The 13,803-nt window shown below is 36.8% G+C and overlaps 2 protein-coding genes across 2 annotated transcripts; one reads left to right on the forward strand and one right to left on the reverse strand.

Moving 5' to 3' along the window:
- Positions 1 to 212: 212 nt before the first annotated feature.
- On the forward strand, positions 213 to 1,743 carry LOC147282193 (Glutaredoxin family protein). Its single transcript, XM_086248743.1, has one exon. It carries the CDS (start codon positions 531 to 533, stop codon positions 1,413 to 1,415), a length of 885 nt encoding a protein of 294 aa, XP_086104869.1. The 5' UTR covers positions 213 to 530; the 3' UTR covers positions 1,416 to 1,743.
- Positions 1,744 to 5,137: 3,394 nt separating this feature from the next.
- On the reverse strand, positions 5,138 to 9,348 carry LOC147282194 (structural maintenance of chromosomes flexible hinge domain protein). The gene is made up of 4 exons (XM_086249261.1): positions 8,679 to 9,348; positions 7,548 to 7,703; positions 6,658 to 7,353; positions 5,138 to 6,442 (listed from the first exon to the last, which is right to left on the reverse strand). The coding sequence occupies exons 1-4, from the start codon at positions 9,048 to 9,050 to the stop codon at positions 5,330 to 5,332; spliced, it is 2,337 nt and encodes a 778-aa protein (XP_086105387.1). The 5' UTR covers positions 9,051 to 9,348; the 3' UTR covers positions 5,138 to 5,329.
- Positions 9,349 to 13,803: the final 4,455 nt, after the last annotated feature.

Consider the following 13,803-nt stretch of genomic DNA (forward strand, 5'->3'; position numbering starts at 1 on the left):
TCTCGAGGGTTCCAACTGATTAAAGGAGGAAAAAGAAAGCTGCTTTTGCTCACTTGCAATTGAATTATGGTCAATTGGCACACCTTGTCTCCCCGGAATTAGCTCTTTTACTGTAACACCTGTAAGAGTCAAACACTTATTAAATTGTGCTAGTTTGAGTTAAGAAGGGCATGGACACCCCCCCTCTTCAGTGTTCACGAAGGGGCATTTCAGTCATTTACTCTTTCAATTGGTGGTGGAATTTACAGTCATACCACTTAAATCATGATTGGTATTTGGTTATGGGTCAATTTAGCTCTAGTGGATAGAGGTATGCCCAACCTCATAGACAGCCCAGCCCCCACCTAGTTTCTAAACATCCAACACTTGGCCATTTTCATTTTTCACCTTCCAGCCACTGGAAACCAATAGATAAAATGTCATCAGCCTATGGACCTTCAATCCCCTGACTAGTCATTTTCACTCCAAAACACCATTCCTTTATCTGCATGTGATCACATGCCCATTCTATGAACTAAACAAAGAAAGAGATGAGAGGAATGGGGGGAAAATTTCTTAACAAATTGAAGTCCATCCCAACAATTAGTACCTTGAGACATGGCCTGGTCTTCCAGCTAAATTCCACAGAAAAGTTCTCTAATCAGAACCATCCAACACTGTCTTTGCTGGTTCACAAAGATGAAGATGATCAGAAGAACAACAATCTCTCTGCAGAGACAGTAGTTCACAATACTGGGGTACCAGAGCATGTTAAAGAGCTCAGAGATGAAGGCATGGAATTGGAATTCAATGTTGGCCACAAGGAGAATGTTACACCACCCTCCATGATGACCAAAGAGACAGTGCCTGCCAATGATAACATGATCAACATGGATCATCATATTGCAAATGAAGCAGAGGATGAGGATGAAGGACATCCATCTTTATTAGATTTTGAAGAGAATTGTCCACCAGGAGGAGGCAATTCTGTCATTCTATATTCAACAAGCTTGACAGGCATCAGAAAAACATTTGAGGACTGCAAGTCAATCCGGTTTCTGCTCAAAAGCTTGAAGGTATCAGTGCACGAGAGGGACGTTTCGATGCACATGGAATTCAGAGAAGAATTGTGGAGGATATTTGGTGGTAGAGTGATCCCTCCAAGGCTTTTCATCAAGGGAAGGTACATTGGAGGAGCTGATGAAGTAATAGGGCTTCATGAGCATGGGAAGCTGAGGAAGCTCTTAGAAGGAACCCCACTAGACCTGTCTAATTCCTCATGCACTGGCTGTGCCAACATGCGTTTTGTTGTGTGCTTCAATTGCAACGGCAGTCGAAAAGTGTTTGCGGATGGTGATCATGAGAATGATGAATTGCACATTAGATGTCCGGAGTGTAATGAAAATGGCTTGATTAAGTGCTCCATCTGCTGCTGAAAAGTGTAACTAGATATTCTGGTTTTGATGTTACAACTTTTCTAGTTGTAAAATGCTTAGTGTTTGTGATGCATTAGCTTGTCTGAAATATGAAAAACTAACAATTGATGTTGCAGAGTTTCAGTTGTAGGAATCTAGTATATAGTAGAAAATTATTTAGCTTGATATACATTGTTGGTCATTCCCTAACAGCTTAAGCTTCCAAGGCACAATGGTTGTCTAACATGGTTTAGAGCCTTGTTTGCAGGAGGTCATGGGTTCACAATAGTTGGACCATTCCCTAATATAGCTTAAGGTTTTGCAGTTTAGTGATTGTCCAACATGTTAATAGGCCCCTGATTGCAGAAGGTCCTGAATTCCAAGCCTCCAATCCTTATTTCTCATTTCTTTGTTGGTTTGTAAGGTGTAAGGTGAGATTGCACCTATATACCTATATATTTCTTTCTTATTTCCTAACCGATTAAGTTATTGGGGTCTACTGGTTGTCTAACAAAAGCCTAATACATAATCCTAACTGTTCTTTCCATAGCTATGGAACTGAACATGGTATTGAGGCAGCCTCCATTTCCATTCACTTGGATTTCAAAGCCAAAAGGACTGCAAAACAGCCTGCTTGAAGAAGATTCAGTATTTGGATTATGTTAATATGCTGTGAAGTAGCATGGGTTTGAGGGGTTTGGGGGCAAGTGGGAGAACTTTGTTTATGCTAATTTCTTCTGCTCACCAGGTTGCAGGTAGATGCAACTTCTTATCTTCTTTTTATCTTCAGGTACAGATTTTGAAATGATGGCTAGGGAAGGCCATGCACATGGGCTCTTCCTAAAATTTAGATAAAAGTCACTGAATGAAATCAAAAGTTGGAAGGTGGGGCTCATAATTAAGCATTCACGCCAATAACTTTATGTTAAAGTGTCAATCAAGGCATCTTTTCCAATTTCCATGTTTTCAATTTTCTTGTAATTTGATGGGCAAGAAGAGGGCTAGGGGATTCCACTCAAAGCCAGAAGAAGAATATTGTACTCAGATTAGTACTCCTACAACCTCTAAATTAATCCCAAAACATTTACATGCCAAGTACAATAAGTCATAGATCATCCTATGATGCTACCTATAGCTACCAAGCAAGAGCAAGGCCAACATGCCATTGCATCATGAGACTCAAGACTGAACTTTACTGTTAGTTTACAAATCATTCAGAGCCTCTATTTATACCGGTTTGATAGTTTGATTAGGAAAATGTTCTCTTGTTAAACAATTTGACGTGCTATGTGATGATAAAATAAAAAAACAAAAAAACAATTGACATATTATATTATATTATCAGATTGTCAATTTGTGTCAATTTACACTATGATTACGCAAATTCTTGTTTGAATGTGATCTTTAAATTGATAGTTCACATCATAAACCAACTTGTCTAGCATAAGAACATTACCTGTCTAATTACAGTACCCACTGAGGTGATGCATGCTTTCCTGGCTTGGCTTTGTCAAACCATTGTTGTTAGAGACTTGTGGGACAAAGAATTTGCAATTTTGTGAACATAGGAGGCCTGAAAAGGATTTAGCTTTGGGTTAGGTTGGAAGTTTCGAAGCTGCCAATCAATACAGGAGGCATGTGAAGAGGATAAGTCTAGGCCCTTTTGGAGATTGACAAATCTTAACAGGCCGAGCCTAATCGTCTGCCACTAACCATTTACAAGCCCACAAAGATACCCAAAATTATAAAGCTACGAGTCAATTCGTTTTAGGCTTTTAGCCTTTCTAGAAACTCAAAAGTACAAATATAAAGGTATAGTAACATATAGTTCTTATTAAGATATACAGTAATGCTACACTTACCACAATTTCATACCATCTTACATGGCATTCATACATTGGACACTAAAAATTAAAAATTAAAATCTAAAAAAGAAAAAGGAAATACCCTTCCAGTAAGATAATGACACATCAAGTGGGATACAAATGTGGGAAAAAAAATGTGGGACAACTAGCATTATTGTAAGACCTATTACTCAAGAAGTCAAGAGCATAAGAATTCTTGAAATTACTTAAAAGTAAGTTTGAATTGTTATTCTAACAAGAAGGACATTCTTTGCGCACCTGACGCATATGCTTTAGCGAATTTGCAGCTGTTGGGTGATTGGTAACTACGTTGAGCACTCAACAACTGCACTTGCATCTACAATTGCCGATCAATTTTTTTTCTTGATTTTCTACTTGAATTTGAATATTTGTAGAGTTGATTTATAGTATATTTTAAGAGATTTATCTATTGAAAATTTAAAGTTAGTATTTTTTATTGATGTGATATATTGCGTAGCTGCAATGTTCTAAATGCATATCTAATTAATTGCAAATGCAAGTGCAATTGTTGAATAATCGAGCGCTTGGCATTACTTTTTAATCTGAAACGTAATAATACAAGCGGTTGCTCTTTTGAATAATTAAATTTAGTAGTATGTCATTTATCATTAACAGATCATATTATGATTTATTATATGATTAAAATAAGGGAATGAGACTGAGAAACCACATTCTCCTTTGGAAATGCAAAACTTTGGCTTTGTTGTTTTTTTGGATAGGAATGAGAAATCTACATATTCCTTCCTATGTTTGCATTTTACGAAACATGAGAAAAAAGAATCACATACACATTGACAAGTGCCAAATCCATGAAACAAACACTACTTATTGTCTACTCTCATTATGTAGTTGCTGCCCGGACGACACTGATTGGAAATTAAAATGGATTCTACATTTCTACCCATGATGATGTCTCCTAACTTTTCTTCACTTGTTCCATTCAAGCTGTTGGATTTGTGTTCTAAGTAGAATTTACTTTTGTTAAGTCCCCTTAAAAATCGTCTTGAATCGATGCAAAATTATTTTATATTAAGGCTCATTTATTTACAACAAGTAAAATATTGAAATATCCCATAATGTGATAATAAAACAAGACAGCATTTTTCTTGCATTAATTATATGATATTCAGCCTAGTAGAGTATAATATGCACATGGGGCAAGTTGTACCATACAGCTTGGAATCACAACAGAAACTTGTAGCTACAGCCTACAGAGGTGGGTATAGGTATATTCTGAACGTGCACTGCTGGGCCAAAATTCCAGAGAAAACCCTCATAACAAACACCCCATGCAATATGTTAATGTCATTTAGGTAGTAGTGCTGTAGTAGTGGAAATATTCCAGGCTTCAACTTTTCCTTCAAGACAGCGTGCATGTTTTTAGAATCTTTTCATGTCCTCGAAGACCAAACATGAAAGCCTTACCCATCTTTTTGTTTCTTTGTTTTTATTTTCTTCTAAGGAAAAAGGTTTGCCTATCCATCTTTACAGCTATTAAGATATAGAAAAGTAAAAACGGAATATCTGGCACAACCAAAAATAACCAGAATCCTATACAAAAGGCTCAGATTCCCTCTGCCAAATCCGAATGTTAGATGATGGCCATCATCAGAAATCATTTGGGAAATTGGAATCAGAAAGTAACTGCACCACAGTTGGATTTTAGTATCTTACATATACCAGTCCGCAAAAGTTAAAAACCATAATGCAAAGGTGAATTTTGAGATTCCTAAAAAAGAGTTTGATAACATGGGTAAGAAGTCAGAGCAGAGTCAGCTGAAAGAGAAATTACAGAGTCATGTGAAAATACTCATTTCCCAGAGAGATTAGGCAAAGTCATGGCAAACAAACATGAGATGCAACAGTGGAAACATACACTTTCATTTCCAGCTTAACTCAGAAGGGTTACAAGATTACCTATCCCATGACACTCAAAAATCTTAAGCAGTTTCCTATTTGTTAATCCAACTCCCATAGGACACTCACTTGGAAAAAGGTAAAGAAGAAAAGAAAGTTAGAGTAATCACACTTCCTACAATTTACACTCTCTTATGCAGCTACCTCTGTTGTGGAAGGTTGGGGACTTTGTGAACCGTTTGGGGTCACTTCTGCTAGTGGAGTAGTAAGTGGCAGTTTTAAGAACTGGGTGTAATGAAATTCAATCTGTAACCGGTGATGAAGAGGTGTGGATGCCATTAGTCCTTTCTTGATATCTGCCTGCAATTCACGTATTGGAATTGCAGCCAAAAAGCTCTTTATATACTCTTTGCAGGACTCCTTCCCTCGACACACGAGCTCCTCTTCCTCCTTCTGCTCATCTGGCTTGGTTACCTCTACCTCAAATATAGATTCCTCCTCCTTTGCATTGACCTGCTGAGCCTGCTGGTTCCTGGGTTCACCTGCTCCCGCCACAATTGGCTGATCACTGGTTGTTTTATCATCAGATGATTGTGCAACATTTTGCATTTTGTAAATTGTCGTGTTGCTGTCAAATTTTAAGATATAGGCCTGGTTGCATCCCTCATAGAGCCTCTCCCCTAATGTGTCAATTATGTAGTAAGCTTCTGGTTCAACCTTGAGGATGAAGAAATGGTCATTCCAACTGACTATATAAACTTGAGGTTCACCATTGCTAGGACATTCTGATCCAGCACGGCTAATCTCATCCCAAATGTTATCAAAGGACATTGCACCATGTAAAAAGTCAAATCGTCCCTCATCCACCCCATCAGGATGGAAAAACCCAATGAAAGATTTCCCCGGAACTACAGAAAGAGGACGTATTTTGGCTTGGAGGACCGTCTCAAGATCAAAGTGCTTGTCAGGGAATCGCTCCCTATAGGTCTCATTTTCGCAAAGATTCCTCCACTCTAATGAGCCTTCTCGAATCAGACTATCAAACTGGGACTTTATGGGCATGAGCTCACAGTTATTCTGAAACCAATCAGCAATCACTGCAACAAGAGCCGTACATGCACTCTCACCTGCTGCCCGCTCACTCCGCTGATCAATAGAAGCAAAGAAGATCTGGGTTTGAAGCTTCATGTGTCCGTCACGGTTTGTCACTTCCTTCTGCTCCCAACTGCCTATGGCGAAATTATCATCCCCAAATTCAGACACTGACGACCGATTAGCAGATGAATCCTCCTCTGTCTTATGCCACTGCAAAAATAATTTCCATATTTGTTATAAGAACCTAAACAACTTCATTTATGAAGAAATTGGGGGCAAAGAAAAAGAACTGATAAGATACTGAAAATCATCCTTGCAACATATGTCTCGTACTTTATCTAGGTTCAAACACTTTACAGTGCAAAGAAACTATATCACAGAATCATGATCCTATTAAACCAGAGCAATCAGTAGTAGATTCTTACCCCGAGATACAGAGATTCATCAGAGCTAAGCTGCCGACGATCAAAATCAATGTCATCACCACCTTCTTCACCATAAGCTTTCTTTAATAACGGTTCTCCTTTGGCTTTAGGAGACCGAATGAAGCTCAGCTTTCTCTTTCTCCAAGACAGTAAGCCCCGCTTTGGACCTGCAGACGGTTCGGAGACTGATGCAGTTGACTCCTCAGCTTGTGAGCACCCGACATCTGATTTGCGATTGCTGTAATAAACCCAATCCTCACCTTCGCCATTGATTCTCATATTGGAGTAAATTGATCCTCCAGCATAATTTACATGAGCCAGTGTGCCATAACTGAATGACTTCCTAACACTGGAATCTTCTTTGACCTCATTTTTTACCTCATCTGATTCTCCTTCCTCAAATTCATCAAGTGAATCAGAGTCAAATGGATAGTTATACTCCCCATCCTCACTCCTGGCAGAGCACCTACCCTCACTGCCATCCTCCTCACGGCAGGGCTTTTTAGCTTTTCTAGCAGACACATACTCTGTAAAAATCTTTACTTTTCTAAGACCAGCTTTAAGAGCAGAAAGCTCATCCTTTTCTGTTGAGACAGTTTCGCCTGACTGGGGTGGTGATGAAATAGGCACAATTGATCTCTGCACTGGCTCTGTTACTTCTTGGGCAGTTCTCAGTTCCAATAAGCTGAGTGATATCTGAAAGTTTAATAGAACTTGAGATCAGAAATTGTCAAACTTCAGAAAGTTAAAAAACATGGGTGAGGGTAGGGTAACATTATAACTTACACAGATTAAGCAAATAAAACTAGTAAATAAATTGAAAAATAAGATAGGATACGGCACACATGGAAGAAGAAGAAAGAAATGAATACTAAAGGGAAGGAACATACACAAAGCAAGGGACATGGCTCAGTAGCAGCACCAGGTGATGTGAGAGGGATGTTTAATTCAAGCTCCTTCTGTTCAGCTGCTGAAACAAATTCGGCAACGTTCACTGATGCTGTTCCGACAACAGGAGCCTTATTTTTTGGCCCTTGATTCAAACCCTGGTTCAGAATTGCACCTTAGTCCTCTAGAAAATGTTAATCAAAGTTTACTAGAAATCAAAAGAACTATGACAATCGATTACAATGATATTCAAGAGGAAATTTGAGCAGCAATCTAATCCCATTTATTTAAGCCACACTAATAAAATAAATAAATTCCAAAACACATATACTTTTATAACTATACAACCATACAAGAAATTCTGACTTTCTGAGTGTAGAGGTGTTGAATTCAACATAAGATGGCTGGTCTTGCAATGTAAGTTAAAGAAAGATTACAATCAAGGAATGGGTAATAAAAGCAACAATTCACAGACTTGTAAAGCTTGTGGGTTAAAAAAACCCTTCACATAAGATTTCTTATACATCAACCGGCCGCAACTCTATCATCCAACTCTCATTTTCAAAAACCCACCAGTCAATGACCCTCCAAAAAAGTCCAACAACCAAAACTTGACCCAGTTAACAGAATAAAAGAAACACTCCACCAAATCCAGCCCTTAATTATACAGAGAGATCCATTCAAAAAGAAATCATTTGTAAAAGTCAAATGACAACAATAATTAAAAGAAAAATTAAGAGTTTTTCGAAAAGAAAAATTAAGAGTTGCTGACACAGAAAATATATAATTTTAAGTTCACAAAGTAGGCGTCTAATTTCAAGCTATTTTCAGAATAAATTCTTGAAAATATGATATTCCATTATCGATGTTCAAGATTTTCACGATTGAACTAAAAAACAGCAAATTCAACCCAAGAAAAAGAAAAACCAAAATTTGTCCCATCAAACCCATATACCAAATTTCAAGATTACACAAAAAACAAAAAACAAACAAAAACAAAAAACAAACAAAAACAAAAACATAAAGAAAACCCACTAAAATTGCAAACTAATACAACATTATAAACATGATTACACCCAATCAGACCCAGAGAAAGATCAAAATGAAAAAACGAGAACAAGATTGAAACTTACATTGAAGACAGTGAAAGCGATCTCCCAAGGGTGAAACACATTGTCCTTGTAAGCGGAGAGAGAGCAAGGGCTGTGAAACTCCTCGTCCCACTGAACGACGCCATCTTGGGAAGCCTCGACCTCTTTGGTAAAGTTCCTCTTGACGACGGCACGGCGGAGGGAGCTCAAGGCCACCACCTTCACCTTCGATCCCTTCCACCGAATCTCCGCCGCCAATTTCTCCTTCTCCGGCTCGGCCCCACCTGCACCGGACCCACTTGGACCCTCCCGCACCGGATCCCACCCCTCCAGCCTCCGCACCACAAGCCTCACCTCGTACTTCTTGGTAGTCAGAGGCGGCCACGGCCGCCACCTCATCATCTTCACCACCATTCCTTGGAATCCGACCCGACCCGCCCACCACCCACCGACCCAGAAAAATTAAACAAGAACAGCAGCCTTAATCTGACCGAAAAATCGCTGTGAGTGCCGTTTGGTTCTGGGGAAAATGGATAATTTTGTTGGGGTTTTTTGGGTTTGTTTTGAAAAGATTCTCCGAGAAAATCTGGGAAGGGAAAAATAGAGAGAGAGGATGGGGGAGAAAAGAGAGAATATGCCGTTACTTTGGGTATGGAAAATTTTGGGAGAGAGAGACAGAGAGTGTATGTGGGTTTTAGAGAGAGAAAGTAAGGGAAGGTTGAATTGAGGTGTTTTTATTATGTCTTGTATCGTAGGCTTATAGTTGAAGAAATCAGAGACGTTGGGTTTGTCTTGTTTACTTGAGTTGAGTTGGGTTGGGTTTAGGATTAAATTAACAATTTTTTTTTTCTGTACGAAAAATTAACAATTGTCTACTTCTCTCAATACTGGGATACCCAAAGCGACGTCGTATTAAGGACCTACTTTGACTTGGGCTTTTGGTCTTCCACTAGCATTTCAACTTTTGCTGAATCTTGTTATCGATGTTAATTGCTCTTAGGAGAGCTTCTTTGGTAGTTGGTACAATATCCATATGGCAAAACTGGTTGTTAAACGTGTCTATATCTATATCCTTATCACGCGTAAGACACATTTAAGAATTTAAACTATAGTTTTAGAAAGGTGAATACGTAGACATTCAATGGCAAAAAATGTGTTTGTATTGTAAAATATTAGTTGTTGTTAGCATTGTTAAAACTTAAATGTTGTGCACACTCCATTACTACTTAGGTAGATTTGCCTGAGTTCCAAATGATCAAAACTCTAAATTTTATTACGTGACTCATAGGGCTGGGTTCGGTTCAATTATCGAACCGCTAGCCTTAAACCGACAACTGACCGACACAAACACGGAATGGTCAATTCTTAATCGCCAATGTTACTGACAATGTTAGTATACCAACGGGCGATTTCGATTGTTTTCGGTCAACAACTGTCGATATCGATGATGGCTGTGGAGGCTTTGGGATGGTGGTTCTTGGGGGTGGCTGTGGGATGGTGGTGGTGGATGGTGGTCACTGGTTCCTGGTGGCTGTGGGATGCTCACGTAAGACGACACTAGAAGCCAAAAGAAGAAGAAGAAGTGGGGCGGTCAGTATCGGTATATCGAACGGTTTGAAATTTTCAAATTGTCACTGTCACCGCTTACCGTTGAATTGGTAGGATTATAGCTACCAACGTATCGATCACTCATCGAAATGGTTTTGCTCAGAGCGGTAGTCGGCCATCGATGACGGTAATAGTTTGCCAGTATTCCGACCCAGCCATACGTGACTGTATATGAAGGGTCGAATGCTGCATTTTTATGATTCATCTCTTGAGCCCCGAAATCTCATTATTAACCCTAGGCCTCACAACGTGTTGTGTAAGTAAGTTACAATTGCCCATTATACTAGTGGTTAGTATAGTTTTTCTTGCTTGAGGATCTTTGTCCACTTTATTTTGGACTTGGTAGACAATAATATCTTAAGCGAGTATGGGATTTGAGTGTTCTACGTACTTATCATGAATTGTATCTTGTCCCAAACTGAAACAAACTTTAATGTCTCATGCTCTTAAAGCAAGTTAATACATTTGATAGATATTAATAAGTACACTAGATGCAATGCAAGGCAGCAGAGCAATATATTTTACCTAATTATCTTCATTTTTTTTTTCTTAGACGTAATAAAAGTCCATATAAGTTATAAGCAATATTTTTTATCAGATAATCAAACATATTAAACTGTAGATTACAAATCTGAATCACAAATTCAAATAAAACCTTGCATGATAAATAATTTAGATTATTTATTTTACCAAATAATTAATCTAAATTATTTAATAAGATTAATACATTTTTCAGGTTTTCAGCTTCAGTGGCTTTATGTGTCTCCAGCTGGACCCAACATATATATCCAAGTATTTCTTAGTTTGTATCACTATCCTTTTTACGAACAGAACAAAATTGAAAAAGGTAACCATGGACACACACACACACACACAAAAGGCAGCTTCTGATCGAACATGCACCATTATATTTTTATTTTTTTTCCAAATACTGCATAATGAGCAACTGCACACCATTATAATTTTATATCATTACATCTAGAAGGCTAAATCTCCCTTGACACATTTCATTCTTCAATATGCAAAACCAAGTGTTTATGACTATGTCAAATAAAGCCCAAAATCTTAATTTTGTCACTATGGTAATGAACTTAAAATGTACTTAGTAATATTCATGTTTTTTTTTTTTTGTGACGATCAAATTTCTCACTATCTCAGATACATATAATCACATATAAATTGCGTATATCGATATATTTACTTGATAATTCGATCACTTCACCTTGTCCCTTTATTACTAAACAATTAGAGTGCGGGTTTATATTTCTTCTATATATAGATCCAAAAATAAGTTCATCACTTTAGGTTGCTAGTGATTATGATGTCATGCTTTGTTAGTTAGCAATATGTATTAATGAGTCAACGTCTAAATTAATCAACCCAATTGATTGACTATTTCATATACATGAAAGTCAAGTGTGCCAATTGGTTATGGACCTTTTTCACGCCATGTGCACCATATGTGTACTACATTGCATGTGGATTTTTGCTTCATGGGTTGGGTAGGGATCGAAGACTTTTGAAGCTAGCAAAATATATAGCTAGCCTAAGTAGCTTTCTTTATGTGAACCAAAATGAAGAGCAACCACGCAAAGCTTAGGATTTTTCTTCTTTCAGTTTCACGTGCATGGACAGTTTGGCTTTACAGGCTTACAGCTTGGCTTTTGCACTTTTCAGATTATGATTTTGAAGGCTTAGATAGAGCCTTTGAACTTTGGGAATTAATTGAATTTTATTGTTGGTTGCAAGTTGATGAAAGGATTAATCATAACCTCATATAATTGCTAGCTAGCCAGAGAGGTTGATCATTATGATTGATCAAGTTATACTTAATCTGTGGGCTCCAAAATTAGTTACATAACAAATTTGGATCCACCATTATAATTAAGTTGAACATCACTTCAAATCTAGCTTAACTTGAAAGGTTTTTGATTCTGCGCTCAAGAGATAGTCATTTAAGTAGACCCATTTAAGTACTAGCATAAGTTGGTGTCAACCACAAGAATTGAATATACAATCTACAAGCATATAAATGATGAATTTATGTTACATATATAAAATGTTTACTTTTTTTTATTATTATTATCAATATAAAATGCTTATTTTAAGATCATTCATTTCATAGAAAAATCTTGAAAAATTATTAAGGGATTCAATTGTGATCAAATAAATAATAGCAAATACTATGATTTCGATAAATACTGAAATAATCACAATAAATTTAATTATTTAAACAGTTTTTTATTTGTCTAATCATTTTGTAATAGGTTCTTTAATTGAATTCATTGTAGTATAAGAAAATATACCATTTAATTAATATACTGTAATGGATAATCACTTATTTGAGGTGAGACTCTTGTTTATTTGTTGTATTTGGCCCACAATTGCTAACACTAATATTATATTTAGAGGCTCTCTCTAATGTGGGATGCAAATTTTGGGATCAATGCAAGTTGTGGATTGACGACGAGTTTATACTTTTAGGGTATAGTATTAATAAATATACACATGTTATAATATATGGATTAGTAATATCACGTGACGGTATTACAATCACACCAAAAAATTGCTTAAAATGTGAAGATTAATGCATTTAATGATTTAGCACCATTGTTGAAATCAATAATTCAATGAAGTAAATCTAACCTTTGAAAGCATTTTCCCTCAATTCAAATTTTGTAGGTGAGCACTTATAGTACTATGCTTATAGCCAAAATGATGTCATTTTATGATTTAGAGTTGGCTAAATTTGACTATTGGTCCTTGTTGTTTGGGTCAAGTTTCAATTTCGCTCATGTAGTTTTAATTTTTCTAATTTGGTCTTGTACTTTACAAATTTTAATAATTTGTAAAGTACACGACTAAATTGTAACAATTTGTAAAGTACATGACCAAATTGTAATATTTTGTAAAGTACATGACTAAAAGCACAATAAATTTGATGATTTAATGAATGAAAATGCTAATGTATCCTTAAATTTCAACGATTTGTAAAGTATAATACCGAAATCAAAACAATTAAAGCTATAGAGACAAAAGTGAAATTTGGCCTAAATACAGAGATCAAAAGTGAAATTTGGTCTTTAATTGAGCCAATAGTTTTGATTACAAGTACAATATCAATAAAAGAGTAAGTAGAGGATTAGAACTCTTTGATATATTGAGGAGTTGTCAACATCCTTGTAATTAGGTTCAACCCCTAATTAAACTGGGTTGTAACTTTAGGAAGTCTTGAAAAGAAGGGAAAAAAACATGTAGTGATGTTTATTTGGGAAAATGATATGAAATCAGGGAAGACTTTCCCCCCTTTTAAAAATATCTCTAGCATTGTGAAAATGCGGAGTTAACATCATCCACATGCTTCTGGATATGTTCTGACTTTTGATATTTATTTTTGGTCTGTTTAGTGTTCTTTTCATCATGTCATAATTAGGAATTGAGGCATGGTTGAAGCCGGCATCGTTTTTTAATTTATTCCATCAATTTTGTAATGGGAATTAGCATGCTTAGTGCCACAATATTATATCATTATTGTATGAGTATCCCTTCAAATGTACTA

The sequence above is a fragment of the Dryas octopetala genome, chromosome 6, assembly GCF_963921425.1.
Source record: "Dryas octopetala chromosome 6, drDryOcto1.1, whole genome shotgun sequence".
NCBI classification, from domain to species: domain Eukaryota; kingdom Viridiplantae; phylum Streptophyta; class Magnoliopsida; order Rosales; family Rosaceae; genus Dryas; species Dryas octopetala.

Bases quoted from the DNA above. Each gene is read 5' to 3' on its own strand.
- LOC147282193 (XM_086248743.1), top strand. From the start codon at position 531: ATGAGAGGAATGGGGGGAAAATTTCTTAACAAATTGAAGTCCATCCCA.
- LOC147282194 (XM_086249261.1), bottom strand. From the start codon at position 9,050: ATGGTGGTGAAGATGATGAGGTGGCGGCCGTGGCCGCCTCTGACTACC. The intron at 7,704-8,678 runs GTAAGTTTCAAT...ATTCTGAACCAG, and splicing joins TCGCTTTCACTGTCTTCAAT to GGTTTGAATCAAGGGCCAAA. The intron at 7,354-7,547 runs GTATGTTCCTTC...TTAAACTTTCAG, and splicing joins AGCCATGTCCCTTGCTTTGT to ATATCACTCAGCTTATTGGA.